This window comes from Lagenorhynchus albirostris, chromosome 10 (genome assembly GCF_949774975.1).
Source record: "Lagenorhynchus albirostris chromosome 10, mLagAlb1.1, whole genome shotgun sequence".
NCBI classification, from domain to species: Eukaryota; Metazoa; Chordata; class Mammalia; order Artiodactyla; family Delphinidae; genus Lagenorhynchus; species Lagenorhynchus albirostris.
This window is the reverse complement of record NC_083104.1, coordinates 42,775,568-42,796,263: the sequence shown is the minus strand read 5'-3', so window position 1 is coordinate 42,796,263 and position 20,696 is coordinate 42,775,568. Positions and strand designations below refer to the sequence as shown.

The following is a 20,696-nucleotide window of genomic DNA, read 5'->3' as shown; positions in this document are numbered from 1 at the left end:
ACCCTCCTAGGGTCCCAGGGTTTCCTGTAGAAGAGACAAGCTGAGAGGAAGGGCAGCAGTGAGTATCTTCTAACGCCCTTGCCCCTCATCTACGTATTCGTCATTCATTCCATCCTTCATTTGTTCAGGACCAGCCTGGCCAGAGATCTGAAATAAAAAGGTGACAGGCCCCCTCCCTGCCTCATGGAGTGTCCCCTTCAGCCCAGGGTGTGTCGGGATCAGTTGTGAGAAGTGTCTCAGAGTGGGCTTGGTTAAGGAACCAACAGGTGTGAGTGTGCCCTTTTATATCAAGTGGGGTAGAATGAAGGGTCCCCGATGACCCAGTCACTCGTGCCTACTTGCATTCAAACGTGCTCGTTGGGATGGGAAAGGGAGGAACGACCCTCCTGCAGGTCCCCATGCATTCCCTGGAGCCTGGAGGGCTCTGGGTTTGCCCAGGCCGGCATCCGCCAAGTGTGCCTGTGGAGAGGTGGGGAGCATCTTTGCCAAGGTGCTGGTCCTTGCCTCCACCAGCCCAGCCACTCCCCCCAGGTCTGGCCACCCTGACCCCTGGCCGTGGGCACAGCATCAGCCCCATGTCTGTGTCTTTCAGCTTCCCTGCAGGTAGCGTGAGGACAGCCTGTGCCCCAGAAGCAGGATGAGAAGATGGCAGACTTCCTGTTACCTCGGGTCACCAGCAGCTTCCGCAGGTTCACCCGGGAGTCTCTGGCGGCCATTGAGAAGCGCATGGCAGAGAAGCAGGCCCGAGGTTCGGCCGCCTCGCAGGAGAGCCGAGACGGGCTGCCCGAGGAGGAGGTTCCCCAGCCCCAGCTGGACCTGCAGGCCTCCAAAAAGCTGCCGGATCTCTATGGCAACCCACCCCAAGAGCTCATTGGGGAGCCCCTGGAGGACCTGGACCCCTTCTATAGCACCCAAAAGGTGACTGCTGCCCACCCCCCACCCCCACCTCCCTGCAGCATCCCTGTCAGCACAGCAGACAGCGAGAGGGCCTCACCTGCATACGGGGGCTCTGTTTGGGGTTGGCTTCCCTGGGCCTTGGGAGAGTGAGTCATTAGTGATCTATATTCCCATCACCTTAATGTTAGAGTTCCAGAATAAAAGGCCAGAATTATGCAGCCTGAGATGGTTTGGTGCTATGAAAGAAAGAGCAGGCAGCCACACTTGAAATCTTGCCTCCCTGTGGAGTATCTACTTTGGGAATCATCTGTGGTTAGATTATTCTCACCCCTGGAGGACTCCTCCCGGTCCCGTGGTATGTGTGAATTGGAGTCGGGCCCTGAGTCCAATTTGGGCCCCAGAGCACAGCATGTGATCCCTCTCCTAACCAGAGACAGCATGTAGCCCCCATCCCCCACCCCACGGAATTTGCTAGGCACTGGCTGTGTAATGACAGCTCAGGCTGGGGGCCACGGCAGCAGCATCCTGGGCCTTGTGGGCTGGTGATGGGACCTTGATGGCCAGTGGGAAATCTGAGAGGGGTAGGGAGGGGTGGTCCTGCCATTGTCCCTCCTGAGTGTAGGGAGAGGAAGGGGCTTTTGTCCACTAGGGCAGGGTAACCCAGGCTTCCTCAGGCGTGGATTTCTGCCCAGGAGGTCAGTTCCCCCGTCTGGGTCCCCTGCCCGGCCTCACCTCTCAAGACCGTGTGCTCAGCCCTGCACCCAGCCAGACCACGGGCATGCAGGGCTCCTGCAGAGGCCTGGTACCCACCCCAGCTGCCCACACTTCGGGCCTCACTGCCGGAAGAAGGCGGGTTTGAATTTGGGGGAGGCCTTTCCCCAGAAGGCTGGGTGCCGAGGAGGATGGTTCCTACCCACGTCACTGCAGTTGGTCCAGGGCTGAGGAAGCGCTGAGGAAGTGAATGTGAGCACCTGGCGGGTATGAGTGTTGCGTGTCAGTGTCACCGGGCGTCTGAGTTGTGTGTCACTGTGCAATGAGACTGCATTCAGGAGACCAGGAGTCTGAGGGTGGGAGAGGTGCCAATTGTCTCCGTGTGTACACGCACATGTGAGTGGGTAGGTGGAAGGAAAGCCCACCCAGGCTATATGCACAGGCGGGAGAAGAGACCTTGAACCTGGTCTCGATTCCCCCCAGAGTTCGAGTGACTCAGGCTGGGTTAAGGTGGGGGCCTGGGGCCACGGTTGGGGTCAGAGTTAGACTAGACATTGGGATTAGTCAGGTTGGGTGGGCCTAGGTCCTGGTTGGTCAGAGCTGGAAGTGAGAATTAGGGTCGGGTTAAGGCCGCAGCTGGGGACGAGTCAAGGTTTGAGTGGAGCATCAAAGTGGCGATGGGGTTGAAGTTAGCTGGGACAGGAGGAGTCATGGCACGGGGACCCGGCTGAGAGTAGGCCAGGGCTGGGCTGGGCTTTGGGGAGCTGGTGGCAATTGAGCCTGGGAGGAGTCAGGGACACTCTCCTGTCCCTGTGATCGGGGACACTTGAGTGGTGGCCCCAGGCAGGATTCTGGTCTCTAACCTCCCGTCTCCCCTTGCTGACCCCCGGTCACACTGCCTGCAGCCCCACCGGGTGATTCAGGCACCACAGCAGAACTTTCAGTCCTCACCTCTCTGGTCAGCTTTCTCCCCAGCCCCGAGTAAAAAGAACCTTATCTCAACAGCTCAGCCCTTGCAGAAGCACAGCCCCAGGCTATGCCACCTCAGCTGTGCCCGCTGAGCCAGGGCAGGGGGAATGGACTGCTGTCCTCAAGGGTGGCATCTGGCTCAAATGCCCACTCGATGTGCTTGTGGCTCAGCCTCTAGCACCCATTGTCCGCTCAAATGCCCCGTTGAGCTGTGTAGATAGAATCTTCTGGAAGCACAGGGAGCGGGTTTACCCTGGGCTGCACATGATCCCCCGAGGAAGACACTAGGTTGTGTCCTCTGGGGTCAGGTGGGGCTGCCATCTGTCTGGACTCCAGGAGACACGGTCCCCGGGAAAGCTTCACTCTCCTGGGCTGGGCTCTGCATTTTCCTCATCCCTACTCTCACCCGTTAGTCCTCCCTGCTGACCCAGCTCCCTTATCAGACCCTCGCTCCTCAGTGGGCCTCATGGGGAAGCACAGAGGGGTCAGAAGGGAGAGGGGAAGGAGGGGGCATCAGCGGGGTCCTGGCCTCCGCTATGATAACAGCTCGGCTAGGATCGTGAAAGGCCTCTTCTGGCTGGGACTGTAATTTTCAAACGAAACTAAATCCACCCAACCTGACAATCCCTTAAACTTGATCTCATCCCACCCCAGCCGTGGGTGACCCAGCAAGGGTCCACTCACCTGTCAAATGTGCCGACTGCCCCTACCCGCCACCTCTCCCTCAGGCCCTCTCCTCTTCCTCTCACCCTACCCTTTCTCCAGAGTTCTAGGGCTCTGAGCCAACAGCTGCCCCCCAAAAGCCTCTGTCCTCCATAAGGGCCTAAGGGCTGCCACCCGACCTAAAGCAGCTCTCCGTCCACAGACCTTCATCGTCCTGAACAAAGGCAAGACCATCTTCCGGTTCAGTGCCACCAACGCCTTGTATGTCCTCAGCCCCTTCCACCCCATCCGGAGAGCGGCCGTGAAGATCCTCGTTCATTCATATCCTTGGCAGTCCGTCCCCGCTGTGTGGGCCCCAAACAGGGCGGGAGAGGGGGGCGGGTGGTGGATGGGGCGTTTAGGGCTGAGGGTGGTGCTGATTGCCGGTCAGTCCTCAGACGAGCACACAGTTTTCACCTGGGAGCAGTTGGACATCAGTCTCTCGGACCCCACCCCGAATCTGCATCTGCATTTTAACAAGATCCCAGGGGATCGTGGACCCATGAAAGTTTGGGAGATTCGGCTCTGATCCTTCAGGAGAGAAATGTCCTAGAAGCTCAGCTACTGAGGATCCCAGAAGAAATGAGGCCGATCAGTGTCCCCTGGTTCTGGTCTTGGCTCCACATGTCCCCTCCCACTGCACCCCCAGGCCTGCACCTCCCCGCCTACCGGCTGGGACCTCAACCAGGTCCCCGGTGCTCAGCCAAGGAGAAAACGCTTCCCAGTAAAGAGGCCTCTGGTTTATTCACATGTGGGCCTCTTCCAAGGGAGGCATCGCTTGCTTTTTGATTAGGTGTTGACAAAATGTCTGCAGTTTCCGAGTATCTCAAAGAACTCTGGTTAGCGTTAAGTTACATAAACCACAACCTAAAAAATCTTCAGGCTGCGGAGGAGAGCTCTGGGACGGCTGCAGTATGGTAAGGGACGGGTACTGGTCTTTGGGCCCTAGGAGGACCCCATTCGGGCCGAGCATGGGACAGGGAAACGGCTGTTCTCTGGACTTCAGAAAAAGGGCCCTATGCATGGAGCCTCTCGGGGCGGGGGGGCAGGTATCTGGCTGTATACATGGAGCCTCTCGGGGCGGGGGGGCAGGTATCTGGCTGTATACATGGAGCCTCTCGGGGCGGGGGGGGCAGGTATCTGGCTGTATACATGGAGCCTCTCGGGGCGGGGGGGCAGGTATCTGGCTGTGGAGTCAGAGGCATCTGTGCTTCACTGTGAGGGCCTGGGCAGCTTTGCTTTAGCTGCAGCTGACTTGCCTGTTAATTGAATCAATGATGCTGGGCTCAGTGGTGTGATTAGCTGTTAGATTGGTGGCTTGGCCCGAGAGCTCCCCAAGGTCCCCCCTCAGTTCCCCCCTCCGGATGGACCTCTTCTGAGGCGAAGGCGAAGGTCTCACCCATTAACCTCTGGTCAGGGCAGGAGGCTTCAGGAAAACAGCTGCTCAGTGGGGGACTGAGTAACAGAGACAGATGCTGACTGCTCGGGGGACATTTCCTGTCCAGGCAGGGATGAGGGATGCTCCTTCCTGGCTCCACTGTCTGCCCACCTGTGCCCCGGTGCCGGTTCCCAAACCCAGGGACCAGTCAGAGGGCCCCAGGGACCCGTTTGTTTTCTGCTTGCAGACGCTCTCCAGCCCCCTCCAACTGGCTCCTACCTTTCTCATGGAGATGCTGAGACACATGTATGTCCAGGGACCACCCCCTGCTCCCAGCCCATGCAGGCCATGGCTGTGGCGTCAGTAGGGTGGTCTCTAGGGTGGGCAGACACTGTGGGGAGAGACTATATTCAGGGGCAGCCTACCATTCACAGCTGCATCCTACTTTATGAGGCAAGGGTGGTCCTGGATTTAATTTTGAGCCATTCTGCAACTGTTCCCAAGCTCCCTGTAGGTGCCAGGCACTTTGCCCGGCACCCTGGAGGTGTCAAGCTGAATAAGACACTGTCCTTGCCCCCTTGGGAATTTTACAGTCCCCTCAGCGTGATTAGACAACCACACGAGGAGTTGTCATTTCTGCCAGCATGTGGGCATAGCCTGGTGAGAGCAGTGCAGCGGGAGGAAAGGCCAGCCTTCTTGCTCTGAGCCTGTCTCCGGCCTCACTCCAAGGGCGTGGCGTCCCCGAAAGCATGCTCCGGCTCCCACCTGGGGCTTCTCCTCCAGGTATGTAACCAACCCAGCTCTGTTTGGTAGCCACTGCAGCCCCTAGGGATGAAGCTGCAGCCCCAGGGCTCCTGCAAAGCTGGGCCATGGGGCAGCTGAGGCCAGGGAGGCGGTAGGGGCAATGCAGTCCCCAGCCTGGCCAGAGAGTCCACCGAGCGGTGGCACTGAGGCTGTGTAGGGCTGGTTCCGCCCGGCAGGACCGGCCCTGAGGTCACTGAGGTGGACCTTGTGTCCCAGGGCAGCTGTCCCAGGGAAGTGGCTCAGCATCTGGGAGGCCCTGTGCTGGGCTCTGAGCAGCTGCCTTGATGCTCCACTGCCTGGGGATGGGAGCACACTGCTGGCCTCCAATAGCGCCCCTTAGCGGGCTTGGGGGGCACTAAGGGAGAAGAGGGGCCTGGATTGTGGGGTTTGGGAGCAGCCCCTCTGTGTCCTTGAGTCTTGCCATCAAAGTGTGGTACACCAACCAGCAGCAGCAGTATCACAAGGATCTTAAAGGAATTGCTGAAACTTGGGCCCAGAACCCGCATTTCAGGAAGGTCTCCATGATTTCTGCACACACTGCTCTAAGGCAGTCATTTCCAAATGTCAGTCTGCCAGTGGCACCTGGGAAGTTTGTTAAAAATGCAGATTCCTAGCGCCTTCCAGACCAGAATCACCAGTGTGAGGCCTAGAAATCTACAAGCTCTTCATGCATTTCCCTTTTTTTCAATCAAGATACAGTTCGCATACCATAAAATGTACCATTTAAAGTGTACCATTCAGTGGACTTTAGTATATTCATAAGGTTGTGCAATCATCACCACTTTCTAATTCCAAAACATTTTTGTCACCCCCAAAAGGAACCCCATGCCCATTGGCAGTCACCGTGTGTTTCTAATGCCCACAGATTTCAGGTTTTGAATTAGGAGCTTTCTCTCCATTTACACTTTTTTTTATTGTGGTAGAAAACATGTAACATAAAATTGACCATCTTAATCATTTTTAAGTGTCCAGTATAGTCATATTAACTATAGGCACATTGTTGTGCCATAGATCTCTAGAATTTCTTCATGTTGCAAAACCGAAACTGATTGTTGGCCTACATTTCTATAGCCATTCAAACATCTCAGTCCCCAGTGTGCAAAGTTCTGTGCCAGGCCCTTTGGACAGGGCAGTAGGGGCAAAGACTAACTTACGAGGGGGCAGGAATGCAGTCCCTGCTCTCCAGAAAGAAAGCCCGCTCACTTGCGACAATCCAGGCATTCCCAGTGACATGCTGGTGATCGTGCGATACCTCAGTTCAGCTTTGCTCTGGGCTCCACGCTTGCAGCGTGTCCCTGGGAAGTTGCCTAAAAAGTAAATATGAGCATGTAGAATTTTTTTTTCTGAAGTATTTTTGTTATAATCCTGCAGAATGTGTTCCTGCCAGGATTAAATAAAAGAAACCAACAGAACGCCAAATTCCACTGCAGTCACATTCAGAGAGGCCGCACGTTCATGGCAAGCAGCATTTTGCCTTCCTGGGTGCATAGGATCTGTTCACAAAATCCTCCCACATTCCCTTGGAAGATTCAAATGGGCAATCAAACCACATGTTTGTGTGTGTGTGTGTGTGTGTGTGTGTGTGTGTGTGTGTGTGTGTGTGTGTGTGTGTGTGTGTGTGTGTGTGTGTGTGTGTGTGTGTGTGTGTGTGTGTGTGTGTTAATTTAATAGCACAAATATATGAAAATACCCCGACCATTAATTCCCTTCTCTTTGATGCCTTAGGATCTGAAGACAGGCAGCCCCAGTTTCAGACTTTCCCCACAACCCAGGCTGGCAGTCCTTGCTGGCATTTTAATTATGAGGCTGGGAGTGGGTGTCTGGGGACAATGACACGGCAGGATTGAAGATGTTCAGCTGAACTCAGCCCCGGAGAGCTGGCCTTTGCCTCTGCCCACACATGAAACCAGCTCAATCATCGGCCTGAAACCACCAGGCAGTGCAAACAGGTGTGCCCTGGCCAGGAGTACACTTGACTTATCTCTCTGGTATTGGCTGTGTGCGTGGCTCCATGGGGGACCTAGGGATGCTTGGGCTGAGTCACAGGGACTAAAGGCTCAGTCTAGGTAGGAAAAGATCACATACACAGGAAAGACCGAGAATAATGGAAGGGCTGTCCTCAAGGATAGGAGAGCCAGGCAGGGTTTTGAGCAGTCAGGTGGCAGAGACTAGAGTCTGTGCACCTCACCCTCCATTGCTGTGTCTGGAAAAGCCAAAATTCATTCAGGGAGCACTTGTCTTTTCCCACCGTGTGACCCAGGCCCTGGCTAGCGGGGCTCAGCAGGGCTGTCTACTCTGGTTCTTCCCTAAGTCTTGATGCTAGACCTTGATTCACCTCTGTCTGTGTCCCGCCAAGTCCTCTGGTCCAAGGCGGCCTGTCCGCACTGCTGCTGTCTGCCAAGTGACCTTTTCTCCTCTCTAATGAGAGCTATGAGTGGTGTGTGCACTGAGAGAGGGCTTGGGAGAGGCTTGGCTCCCCAGACAGGGGTCTCCCCAGTTCTGAGCCTCACCAGGACTGACGGCTGGAGGAACCCTAACCAACCTTCAGTGCCTGTCTAAATGCCTCCTCCAGGAAGCCTTCCTGCCCAGCCCAGCCAGAGGCGGGTCTGGTTTCTCATAATACCCTATCTTGGAGCAGTTCAATGGCTAAGAGGCCTCCCTATCTCCCGCACAGAGCCACGCACATGTGCTCACATGAGGTTTGTTCTTAAAAATGACAAATAATTCTGTTCCTCTTCCTGGGTGGCCGTCTGCTCACACTTTACAGAGCCCTTCACCCTGTGGTTTGTACCCACAGTCGTTTTCTGTGACTGCCGTAACAAACTACCACAAATTTCGCCACTTGAAACAACACAGACTTACCACCTTATAGTTCTGGGGGTCAGAAGCCCAAAAAAGTTCTCACTGGGCTAAAAGCAAGGTATCGGCAGGGCTGCAATCATTTCTGGAGGCTCTAGGGGAGAGTCTGTTTTCTAGGTTTTTCTGTTTTCTGAGGGCTACGGGAAATCCTCGGCTCTGGCCCCCTTCCATTTCCGAAGTCAACAGCAGCTGGTGGAGTCTTGCTCTTAGCATCATTACTTTCATATTTCAGGAATCATCTGATCCTCAGTTGGTTTAGCAATGGATCTGTGGGGATGAATAAAGTCTGGTTGAGGGGCTTGTTAACTGCCCAGTGAGGAACGCCTTGGCAGGGAGCTGGGGTGTGAGGAACGGGAATGTGTGTGCGCACATGCGCACGTGTGTAGGGGAGAAGGGCTGCTGAGTTGGGTGTCTGATCCTACCCTTGAAAGCTGGAGAGGAACTAGGCCTGGCCGTGGAGACCCTCCCCCGGGCAGAGGGATGCACAGATACCAAGCTGAGGGAGGGACCTCGGTGTCTGGAGAGACACCCTCTGGCCGGGGAGGAATCAAGGTTCCCTGAGGCCCTGGCCGCTGAGCTGAGCAGCTCTGGTTTGAGTATCCAAACCCTGGGGTGTCCCAAAACCTGACCCCTCTCATCTCAGATGAGAAATTGGAGAATTCGTTATATACTGGGGGCCAGGTCTGACATGCTATTGCCTGATACCCTGGATTCCCTAGAAGGAGTGCTGGAGGTGTGGAGGGCATTCACCTAGATTCCTTGAGATATCCCACCTCTCTCTCCAGCTGGGCCACCGAAGTCAGTACCCCAGCTCAGCCCCATCTCCAGTCTGACTGCATGGGGCTCCCCATCGGGCCCGAGGCTGGGCCAAGCTATGGGAAAGGGTGGAACTGTGATGGGGAGGGAAGAGGCAGGCCCCCGGAGCTCAATTACTGCAGCTCCCGGGCTTCCGGTGGGAATCGCCTGGCTGGCAGCTGCTGCCCGCAGGGCTGAGGCCGGGACAAGGTGGTGAGCCTGGGGGCAGCTGCAGGGAAGGGAGGCCCAGTTTCCTCTCTTGGGCTGGGGAGAGGATTTGTGGGGCAGCAGAGTGTCCCTGTTCTAGGCTGGGCCTCTCGGGGGTGCCCCTACCCACAAGAGGCCCAGGGTCTGGCCCTTGTTCCTCTGCAGGTCCAGTAGAGGTAAGGGAGGCCATGGCGGTCAGTCAGAGCTTTGTTCAGCCTGAAGCAGTGTCTGGGACTTGGAGCCAAAGAGTCAGGGATCATGGTGACACAGTGGTTAAGAATCCGCCTGCCAATGCAGGGGACACGGGTTTGAGCCCTGGTCTGGGAAGATCCCATATGCGGCGGAGCAGCTAAGCCCGTGTGCCACAACTACTGAGCCTGCACTCTAGAGCCCACGAGCCACAACTCCTGAGCCCATGAGCCACAACTACCGAAGCCCGTGCACCTAGAGCCTGTGCTGCACAAGAAAAGCCACCGCAATGAGAAGCCCGCGCACAGCAACGAAGAGTAGCCCCCGCTCGCTGGAAATAGAGAAAGCCCACGTGCAGCAACAAAGACCCAACACAGCCAAAAATAAATAAATATATTTTAAAAAAAAAAAGACTCAGGGATCAGACAAGGCCTGGAGCAGTTCAGCGTGAGGCTAAGGGCCCAGAGGATGCCCGAGACGCAATCCCAGCATTTGAAGAGCTCCCCTTCTGGTGGTGACAGATGGGCACTGCCATTCAGGGAGCCAGACATGCTAAAAGAGGGATGCCTGGTGCCATGGGGGTGCAGCAAGCAAGAAGTCAGGGCAGGTTGCTCAGAGGAGGCCCTCGTTGAAGGAGGGAAGCAGTGTACTAGGTGGAGAAGAGGCCACGAGTGAAGAGCATGTGCAAAGGAGGAAGCAGCCAGAGATGTGGTCCCCTGCCTCCCCTCAGGTCACTGTGTCCGGACAAGGCATGAACGTTTTGGCAGAGGTCCTAGTTCAAAGGTCAGCGTGGGCTGCTCCCATAGAAGTGGAGGAGGGAACTCGGGGCCCTGCCACCGTGGCTTTCCTCTCCCTGAAACAGTGGCGCCTGAGGAGCTGTTTATAAACACCCATCTCCCTCTAATTGTGGCCAAGGACAGGGCTCCCACTAGGCCATGGGTAAAAACCTCTGAGATCTGGAGGCCGGCCCCTCGTCCCTTCTCTCCAGGATGGGCCCTACAAGGGACTCTGCTGTTTGAATTCAGGTGTCTGGTCCCTGTCGGGGGCTGTGGAACAGGGCAGGTGTCCAGCCTCGGTGGGGAGGGGTTGGCAAGGACTGGGCAGAGCCCCGGTGTGTCTCCTGGGAACCCCTGTCTCGTTGATCTGGCAGCCCTGGCCTGGCGGTGCCGACACCTGGGGCGGGACCCCCTGGCGGTGGCAGCCTGTCCGGCCCCCTGCAGGCGGCTTTCCTTGACCCTGCGCCATGCTCTTCAGCATGCTCATCATGTGTACCATCCTGACCAACTGCGTGTTCATGGCCCAGCGCGACCCTCCACCCTGGACCAAGTATGTCGAGTGAGTATCTTCAGGGCCTCTCCAGCCAGCCCCTCCCGCCCTGCCTTTTCCATTCCAGACTCTTGGCCTCAAAGTTACCCCAGCAGAGGCCCAGGGACTCACCCACCTGGTGGGGGGGGGTGGTCCTTGCCCTAGCCCTTCCCTCTTTCGCTGCTTCCAGTCCTGCCAAATTCATGCTTTGAGTTATGTCCTCAGGAGAGGAAGCTCTCCAGGTTGGCAAAGTGAGGGTTTCCCCCTGACCCACCTTAAAGAGGACTGATGATATTGGAGAAGGCTCTGAGACAATACTACTAATAACTGAGCACTTAGTGCATGCCAGCCACTATCCTGGAGCAATAAGCATCATGTAACCCCATAGGGCAGGTACAGACACTATGCCCATTTGACAGATGAGAGACAAAACTGGAGAAGTAACCACCCCAGACCTTGCAGCTAGGGGGCGTGGCAGCCGGGAAAAGGCCCAGGACTATTCCGACCTCAACACCACACTCTGCTGCCTCTTTTCCCTAAGTCCTGCTTCCTATAACCGTTTGCACAGTTTTAGAAAACTGTGCCTGGTTCTTTCTTCCCACATGAACGTACCTGACCCATAGGTTCTAAGTGGAACCCAACAGGCCTTGTTTTTAGGGGACCAATGAAATGTTGGGGACAGCCTCTCTTACCTAAGTGGCTTGCCTGGTGGTGCTCCTTGTTCACACAGGACCCAGCAGCACGGCCGGTGCTGGGGTCTGCATCCAGCTGGTAAGACCTGGAGACAAGCATGGCTGTGGCCCTGTGGGCCGCAGTCCCAGCATCCGAACATTTGGGATTGCTCAGCTGACCCCGGACACAGAGAACAGCAACCTCCCAGCCTCAAGTGTTAGAACATCAACCCCCTTTCCGAGCCCAAGGTAGACAGCTGTACCCACCTACCTGTAGATGGTTGAGGATGAGAAGCCTCCCATCACTGAGGATCCACAAACAAGAGTGAGGGGCCAGAACTCTGAGTGTCCTAACTGTCCCACAGTGGCCACCGTATGCCTGTGTACCTGGACCCCCAGGGCTGGGGTGAGGAGATACGTGGAGGGTCTTCTTACATCAAGACAACCGAGAGACAGAAGATGGAGGGTTCACATGGGCATGCACAACGCTGAGTAAACGGGAAGATGCATAAGTTGACCAGGTGTTTGGAACGAAGCTCCGGCCCCCAACTCCAGCTCTGCCATGGGGCTTTGCTGGGAGCCTGGTCTGAGAGCCCTCGAGAGGGAAGCTACATAGGGCTCCTGCCAACCTGGCCTGCGGGCCTCACCCTCCCTGAGAAAGCCCACCGGTCTCTCCTCCCCAGGTACACCTTCACTGCCATCTACACCTTTGAGTGTCTGGTCAAAATTCTGGCTCGAGGCTTCTGCCTGCATGCGTTCACCTTCCTTCGGGACCCGTGGAACTGGCTGGACTTCAGTGTGATCGTCATGGCGTAAGTACCTCGCTCTGTGCTGTGCGGGGTGCGGCCACACTGACAGGCGTGGGCGCCACTCCTGGCCCCAGGCTGCCCAGCCCTCTCTGCCTCCCTGCAGAGGCAACATCAGCTCTGCAGGAGGAAGATGGCGTGGAGGCCCTCGGCTCACCCTGGTGGGGAGAGACGGGTTCAGAGTAGCTCACGTGGCCATGCTGGTTAGGCCCCCTGGCTCATCTGTGGCTCCGTGGCAGCCCTTTGCTCAAGGAACTTCATTAAGATTCTGGTTTAGTATCCTCTGCTGTTTCTGTCAAGGGAAACCAGTGTTACAACCTGAAATCTCTGGACCACTATGAACAGTGACCTGGATTCCAAGGTGATTTAAACTGCAGGAAAGAGAGCAAAGGAGCTGGAGAAGTGGCTGGGCATCCCCAGGAGCTTATGCCAGGTGCCCCAGCATGGCTGCAGTCTCCACTCAGAGAGTCAATGTCTGGCACATTGTGAGATGCCTGGTCACTGACATGATCCATTGGGTCCTCACACCAGCCAGAGAGGTCACCTGGATGGGGGTTCCTTACTCCCATTTTACAGATGAGAAAACTGATGCCAGGGACACAGTAAGCAAATGTGACCCCAGGCCTGCTGCCATGCCAGCTGAGGCCCCACTTCCTTGCCAGGGAAGGGACCCTTGCTTAGGGGTTGGGTTGAGGCACGCCACTCTGGATGTCTCAGGCAACGGATGCTGGTTTCTGGTGGGGATGAACGATTAGGGCAGGCCTCCCATGCAGGAGTCATGGTCAGGGGCTCAGCCATCAAACCCTTTATGAAAGCCTGATGTGTGTGGAGAACCCAGTGTGTGCAGGGCTGGGCACCGCACCTTGGCAAGAGCAGAGCTGATGAGGGTTATACTCCCTACCCTTATAGAGCCTCAGTTTCCCCACTGGTGAAAGGTCGGTGTTGAGCTGGGTGGTGTCAGAGGTTCAGTTCAACTGCCACTTTCTAGGATCAGATTCACTGAACCCACCTGTTCATGACAAAGTCTTTATTTACCCTTGGATGTGAGCGGCTCTGAGCTCATCCATGCAGTGGAGGAGAGAGGAGAAGAGGGAAACGACCCTGCTGATGGGGTGCTCTCTGCCCGGTGGTCAGAACATGCATCAGAACCCCTGTTTCTAGGCACGCTGCTTGTGAGCTGACTCCAGCCTGCCGTTTTACAGGTGGGGAAGCTGAGGCTCAGAGAGAGGCCACCGCTTGCCATGAAGCCAGTGTAGATTTAGGCCTGGGCAGAGCTAAGTGAACAAGGGAAAGAGTAGTGGGGTGTGGGGGACAGATTGTGCAGCCTTACAGGCCATGATCAAAGCCAAGTGTGATGGGAGCCTGTGGGGGTTAAAAGCAGGGAGGGACGTGGTCTGATTTACATTCTAGGAAGATCACCCTGGCTGCTCTGTGGACAGGACTCTGTGGAGGGTTAAGGGCGGAAGTGATGGAGGAGCTCAGAGGCTATTTTCGTAGCCAGGAGAGAGAGGATTGTGTCTGGGACCAGGGTCCCGGTGGAGAAGGTGAGAGACGTGGTCAGATTCTAAGTATATTTGAAGGTAGGCCTGACAGGAGACCTCAGGGTGGCTATTGGCTTGAGCAGCTGGGTGGCTGGTGCGACCATTCGTTGGCCTGGAAAACAGAGGGAGGAGAAGAATCAAACATCCGGTCTGGAATGTATTAGGTATGAAAGCATCCAGGGTAAGATATCGAGTCGGCAACTGGATCTGCCAACCTGGAGTTCAGGAAAGAGGTCCACTCAGAGGTATAAATTTAGAAGCTGTCGGGATACAGATGGTATTTAAAGCCAGGAGACCGGATGAGATCATCTGGGAGTGTCGCCAGGGAAGGGAAGCCGCCTGGGGACTGTACCCTGGGACGCTCTAACATCCTGAAGTCCCGAAAAAGAAGGATGGAGCAAAGAAACTGGAGGGAGCCTCCAGGGAGGGCTGAGGAAAACCAGGAGAGAGCGGTATCCTGAAAACCAGCGGGGGAGTGTGACTCGACTTGAAAGAAACCACAAGGAGGCTGAGGAAGGTGAGAACCAAGATGGACCGTTGAAGTCAACAACATAAAAATGGTTGACGATTTTCACCTTGACAAGATGGCTTCCAGGGGAGTGGGGGACACGTGGCTGATGAGAGAAGGCTTGAGGGAGGGTGGGAAGAGGGCGGGGCGGGGGGAGGCAAATGTACCCATCTGCTTTGTGGGGTTTGCTCTAAAATAGGACCCAAAGTAGGGTGGTGGCCAGAGGGGAGGATGGGTGAAGGGAGGACCTTTAAAGAAGGGAGGCATCGTTGCAAGTTGATGGGAACAATCCACGAGAGAGGGGGCAGTTGCAGGAGCAAAGCCCTTGAGCTGGCCCGAGGGGTAGGAATCCAGGGACTGGGTGGAGTGTTGGCCGTACGAGCAGGGAAGGCAGAATTTCAAGTGGCAGTGGAGGTAGATTGATAGAGCCGATAGTGAGAGGAGGAATTTCTCTTCTGATTGCCTCTGTTTTCTCCGTGGTAAGAAGCAGGATCATCATCTGAGAACACAGAGTTGGGAGGCAGGTCTGATGTGTGAGGACGGGGGGAGCATTCTCTGTCAGAGCCAGGGGCTTGCACTCATGGGAATGGAGTAGGATGGCTAAGGCGGGCCCAGGCTCCAAGGTGCCCTACGGCGGGGGTGGGGTGGGGGGGCGGTGGGCAGTGATCCATGGGCCCCTGAGGGCCCGAAGTCACAGGAAGGGGCTTCAAGAGGATAGAGCATCTGCCTGAGCCTTTTCTACCTTCCCATCCTGGAGCCTCAGCAGCACCGTGTCATGGCAGCAATGCTCCCAGAACCCGGGCCCCTTGTCTGATGGCAGGAGCCAGGCTTTGGCTTGTCATCAGCCCACGACTCTGGGAGATGCTCTGAGTCCTCCCCATCCAGCCCTTAGCCAGTCCTCCTGTCCTGTCTCATGCTGGTCAGTCCCCGTGGAATCCCACAGAAAACGTCTCCCTCCACTGGGAATCGCAGAGCAGGAGTCCCTTCCTCACCAAGCCCTCCTGCCTTCACTTTGGGCCAGAACCAGGGGAGAAAAAGCAGAACGGGGCCTCAGAGGCCACGAGACTATTTCCAGGTTTCCGAGCGTCTCACGGAAATGGTCCACTGACTTCCCCTGGGGGGCTGCCTGGGCCCATTGGCACGCCAGGTTTGTGCTCTGGGCTGGACTGACCTGGCACTTTGATGGACAGTGCTCCTGCCTTATGAAAACAATGAATTACTGCCGTGGTAATGCTGTGAAAAGTGTTCTGCTATAGCCAAAATGATTCAATAATAAGGGGCTCTTAGAATCATCAGAGGAGCCTAAAGTGGCAACAAAGTTCTATTCGATGAAACTCCCCATCCCACCTTCCGTTTTACAGATGGAGAAACCGAGGCTCAAAGAGAGCCTACCACTTGCCTAAAATTGTAGAATGAATCAGCAGCAATGCTGGGGCTCAAACCAAGTCTCCTAACTCGTAACCTTGAGAAGCACCAAGTCTCAAACCAAGTCTCCTAACTCGTAACCTTGAGAAGCACCCCATTCTGATGTTTTTGGCTAGGCCTCCACCTGATCCCCAACCCCACCCACTTTAGAATTGTGGAGAGTTGGAGGGGATGCCAGGAAGCCTGCCGGGCTCCACTTGCAATCCCGCAGCCAGAGCTCTTCCTGTCGCCCCCTTTGAGCTGGGCATTACCTGCTAGTTAGCGCAGCCTCCCACCTTCTGGGGTTGTTATGGAAACCAAACATGGAGGGGAAGGGAGGGAGGGCAGAGAGGAGAGGGTGGCAATCACCGCAGTAGCTAACGTGCTGTGCTGTCTGTACCTCTGCCTGGCAGCCCAGGAGGGGCCGTCTGCATGGAATGGGAGGGCTGCACAGCAAGATAGGGGCAGAGCAGGAAGAAGGCCAGGGTCTGCCTTCCTGATGGTTCCTCGGCCTCCAAAAGGCTCCCTCCTGCGCTGGGGCTGGTGTGATGGGGTAGAATTCTCACCCCCCACCGGCTGCTTTCTCTGTGTCAGGGCCCACGATCCACCCCCGCAGCTGTCTGCCCCTGCCCAGCCGCTTGGCCACAGCAGAAAGAGTAGAAGGACTTGGAGGAGCGTTTTGCCAGCTTGGCAGGAGCAGAGCTCCACCCTGACCTGGGCCACTGCTGAAGCTGGCCCTTTGCTAAACACAGGGTCTCTCCTGCCTTGCCATTCTCTGGGGCCCCAAGAGAGGCTTTGGTGGGGGTCTAGGGCCCCCAAACGGGAAGTAGCCAGGCACTAGGTTCTGGGTCAAGTAAAAGAGGCAGCAGCCCCCGTGTCACAGACACGGTCACAGACACACCTTGTCCTCACCCTGCTCTGTGCCCCACCGTCAAGTCTTCTTCCTCCTCAGTATTGCTCTCCCACGTGTGACCTGACTTCACCCACACTCAACCACTGGCCCCAGCCTGTTCTCAGCCACACAGCTGGCCTTGAAGGCTGCCGGAAGCACATACCCTGGGGTCTCAGCTTTCCTATGCCCAGCAGGTATTGAGCAAAGGGCAAGCACTGTCAGCACTGGGGGCCCTGAGGGGGTGGGGAAGGCGGGGTCTACACTGGGACAGGCGAAGACGGGCTAAATCCAAGCAGGAGATGGGCAGGGCTTCACTGGAGACACGAGGGGACAGGCAGGGTCTGGAAGGGACAAGAGGCTGAAGCAGGGACGGTTGGTTCCCTCTCCATTTGGCACAGTTCTCTGCCCATTCCCTGTAATCAGAAGAGACAGCCTTGAAGCCAGTGTCCTGAACAAGAAAACTTTGTCCCAGGCCACACCCATTGGAGTAGCAGCAGAAAATGGATCCAGAGCCATCCACAGGCTGAAACTGTGGCTTCCATGTAACAGCGACATCGGCAGTGGTCCAGGTTCAACCTGGCAGTCCCATGGCCACACCATGTCTGGACAGAGAGTCCAAGCCTGAGAGGAGAGTGTGGGACAGAGGTCTGAGGGTCAGAGCCCTCACAGAAAGTAGAATAGCCATCAAAAGTTGAGAGGGAGCTTCGACTAAGTCAGTAGATGTATATGGGCCAGAACAAGGGAGGTGACTTCTATGCCCCCCGGAACACAGGGCTGCATCTGACTGTTGCGCCCAAGAAAGATTTGCAAGCTGCAGTGAGTCCAGCAGAAGGAATGGAAACCACACCATGGAAAGGATCTGGTGTAGACAGAAGGAAAGCTCTGCTGAGAATGAGTCTGCTGACTTCCCAGCTCTGAAGGGATGTGGAGAGTAAGGAGGGAGCAGGCCTCGTCCACGGGGCCCCATAAAGACGAATAGCACCATGAGTGGATGGAGAGGAAGCTGGTGTCAGCCCAGAGTCAGAGCTGGACCCAGCTGACCCGAGGACATTGAGTCCCTTGTCACAGCCTGCCAAGTCCCTCCCTGCAGAGCTTGAAGGCAGATTCAGGAACTCTGAGCCGAGTGGAAGGGCCTGGAGGTCCACAATGATAGGCAGAGTGAGTCTGTCAGCACTGTCAGCCCACCGTCGACACTCAGCCAGTGTCCCTGGACTGACGTCACTCAGACACCGGGTCGGACACAGTTGGTTAAACATCAGACATCCTGAGTCTGCTGTTCTTTGTCAAACATCAGACACCTTTGGTTAAATCTCAGACACCCTGGATATGAAACCTTTGGTTAAATATCACAAGTCACTTGCCACTGTCCCAACAGCCCTCGTCACACACTATCCATCCATCTCTCAGACATCCTGGTCATGTGACCCATCCACGCGTGTCTTCACGCTCTGCTTGGGCGGGTCCCTGCCAGCCAGAGACCGACTCCTTCCTCCTGTGATTGTGGAAGCTATGGATGGATGATTGTCCAAGTTGCAGGTGGGAGCCCCACGGCCACTCAACCCTGCTGAGCACCACTCGGGCCCAAGCAGGACACACACCGAGGAGGGCTGCTTGCCTCCTGAGGTCACTACTCCTGTGGACACCCAGGGCCATCGTGAGGAGACACCAAGACTGGGGTGGACTCATGGGAGAGGGGCTGGCACATCCCTAGGACCCCTCAACCTGCTTTTTTCTCTTCTTGTGTTGGCTGTTGCCCGTGAGTAGTTAAGAGCTAAATATTTGGGCAACCTCCCATCTCATCTTCCAAAGCATCATTTTGGGAACTCTTCTCCCTTTGAGTACTCAAGTCACCTCCACCTCCTGACTTCAGGGACTCCTGAGCCACGCCTGGCGCAGAGATTTGTGGTTGGAAGGAGGGAGTGGGATGCCCTCGGACACCCAGCCATGGCTCCACAGCGGTCTCAGCTAGACTTCAGGGTCCCACGGATCAGAGCTGCCAGGCACAAGCTGGTGACACTGCAGAAGACATAGAGCAAAACCAGGACCAGAAACCCACTTGCTTCCTATATCACCTGGCCTGAGCCTCCTGGAAAATGGAGTTTCCCTCTTTGCTGCGTCCCCAGTCTCAGACGCCCCCCCATGTGGCTTCGTGTCATAGTCCCCAAGTGGCATGGAGAACGTGGCAGAGTCGTTGCCTCGTGGCGCTGGTTATTCACAGGACCATCACCGAGAGAGCCGCCTGGGAGCTTGCTCTGTGGACATCCTTAAGGCACCCTCACTGAGGTTCCCCGTGGCAGGAGGGATGAGATCAAGAAGAAAACCTAGGGGAGGCCCCAGGTCATGCACAGCCCTCCCCATGGGAGGGGGAGAAGGGAGAGGGCTGGTCGGGGAGGGCGGGCTGAGGTGCCGCTTTGTAATTCCCAATAACTGTGATTTGATTCTACAGGTATGTATCAGAAAATATAAAACTAGGCAATTTGTCGGCTCTTCGAACTTTCAGAGTCCTGAGAGCTCTAAAAACTATTTCAGTTATCCCAGGTAAGATGCCCAGGTTTGCCTCCCAGATCTCAGCTACAAGTGACTCTCTCTCCGTCTCCCCCACCCCCCTCCTCTGACTGTGTGTCCTACTGGCGTGTTGTCACTGTCTTGTGTGTGAATTTCCCTTGTTACAGATACACCACTGAATTTGTGGACCTGGGCAATGTCTCAGCTTTACGTACCTTCCGAGTCCTCCGGGCCCTGAAAACTATATCGGTCATTTCAGGTGAAAATCAGGTTAAACGCCAAGGCTGGAGGGACACGCTTGGGCCTTTCCAGCTACCTGGGAGCCAAGGCGACCCTCGGGAAGGCCCCTTCAAATGTGCCTGTCCCCAGAATACCTTTCCCAGAGATTGGGTATGGGGGCTGTCTTCAGTGGACACGGCTGTCCCCTCCATGCCTCAGAATGGGCTTCGGACTGTCCACCCCAGCAAAGCCCACCACCATAGACCCCCGGGGGCACAGAGTACTCCATGGCAGGTCCTGGATTGAACCCAAATTCTTCCCAAGGTAGTGATTTATTTCCCAAACTGAACTCAACTATTGGAATAGCTGAAAGCTTGTATGTGAGTTGCTTCAGCCTGAAGCATCATCCTCCGATAAGGAAACTAAAAGTACTGTTTGTGAGGGAAACCACACCCAGAGTAAAAAAGGACAGCTCAGGCATGGCCTTTCATGGCTGAGTGCCCGTTCCCTGCCTTGAGCCCCCTTTGGTGATACACACACAGCCGACACCGCAACCCCATTCTGTGAAACGGAGAGTACTCTGTGGACAGGTGTCACCGGGCCTTGGCGTCTAACAGCCCTTGCTGCATGTGCGGTAGAGGTTTAGCAAACCGTGCATGGTAGCCTCGGGAAGAAATTCTCCTTGACGCATGTTGGCAATTGTCCCGGGAAACCTTCTGAGGCCCAGACGACCTCTCTAGAAAGCCAGTCTACCCCATCCATCTAGGAAAGCTCTCAAAGACTATAATGATTTCAGAGCCTAGAGGCCCCTTCCAGAAACTTTTCTGAGTGCATCCCCACTCAGAGCTGGAGAAGGCATTTCTTTTAAGAAGGCAGCTGGAAACAGGTTGCATGTCACCGATCTGGAGAGATGTCAGAGCTGGTGAGCCAGATGGTTGTATCCACTCCTGACTTGGAAAGCCCGGGCGTCCTGGGCCCTTGGCCTGCATTTGCTATTGCTGCCCCCAGGGAGGCAGGGGCCCTGCTGTGAGCTCCCAGAAGGAGTTCAGACTCCCCCGGTGGGGCTAATTATCTAATAAGAGGAGCCCGCACTTATGCTGATTTCACACTGAGCCTCAATACTCCTCCTGGCTCTGAAGCCACCGTGGGGTGAGCACAGGAGCCACTTGCCCGCACACTCCTCGCACATGGCCCAGACCTCTGCTAAGAGCCCGTAGCGAGTGGGGCACTCTGTTCCCATCCCCATGGAGCCCCCCAACGTTGTGACAGGCGTCATCGGCCAGGGTCTGTCCTCTAGGGGACTTCACAGCACACACCTGGCAAGGATAGGTAAG

The 20,696-nt window shown here is 56.0% G+C and overlaps 1 protein-coding gene across 8 annotated transcripts in view; it reads left to right on the top strand.

Moving 5' to 3' along the window:
* The first annotated feature begins 633 nt into the window (after positions 1-633).
* Positions 634-20,696, top strand: part of SCN5A (sodium voltage-gated channel alpha subunit 5) — an 86,030-nt gene continuing 65,967 nt past the window's right edge. For 5 of the 8 annotated variants that reach the window (XM_060164058.1, XM_060164056.1, XM_060164057.1 and 2 more), the window contains exons 1-5: positions 646-918; positions 3,443-3,561; positions 10,757-10,846; positions 12,171-12,299; positions 19,085-19,176. In XM_060164058.1, the coding sequence (XP_060020041.1) occupies positions 646-918; positions 3,443-3,561; positions 10,757-10,846; positions 12,171-12,299; positions 19,085-19,176 (703 nt within the window). Of the gene's footprint in view, positions 919-3,442; positions 3,562-10,756; positions 10,847-12,170; positions 12,300-19,084; positions 19,177-19,310; positions 19,403-20,696 lie in introns of all 8 variants that reach the window. The other 3 variants (XM_060164054.1, XM_060164053.1, XM_060164059.1) reach the window with 2 other exon arrangements.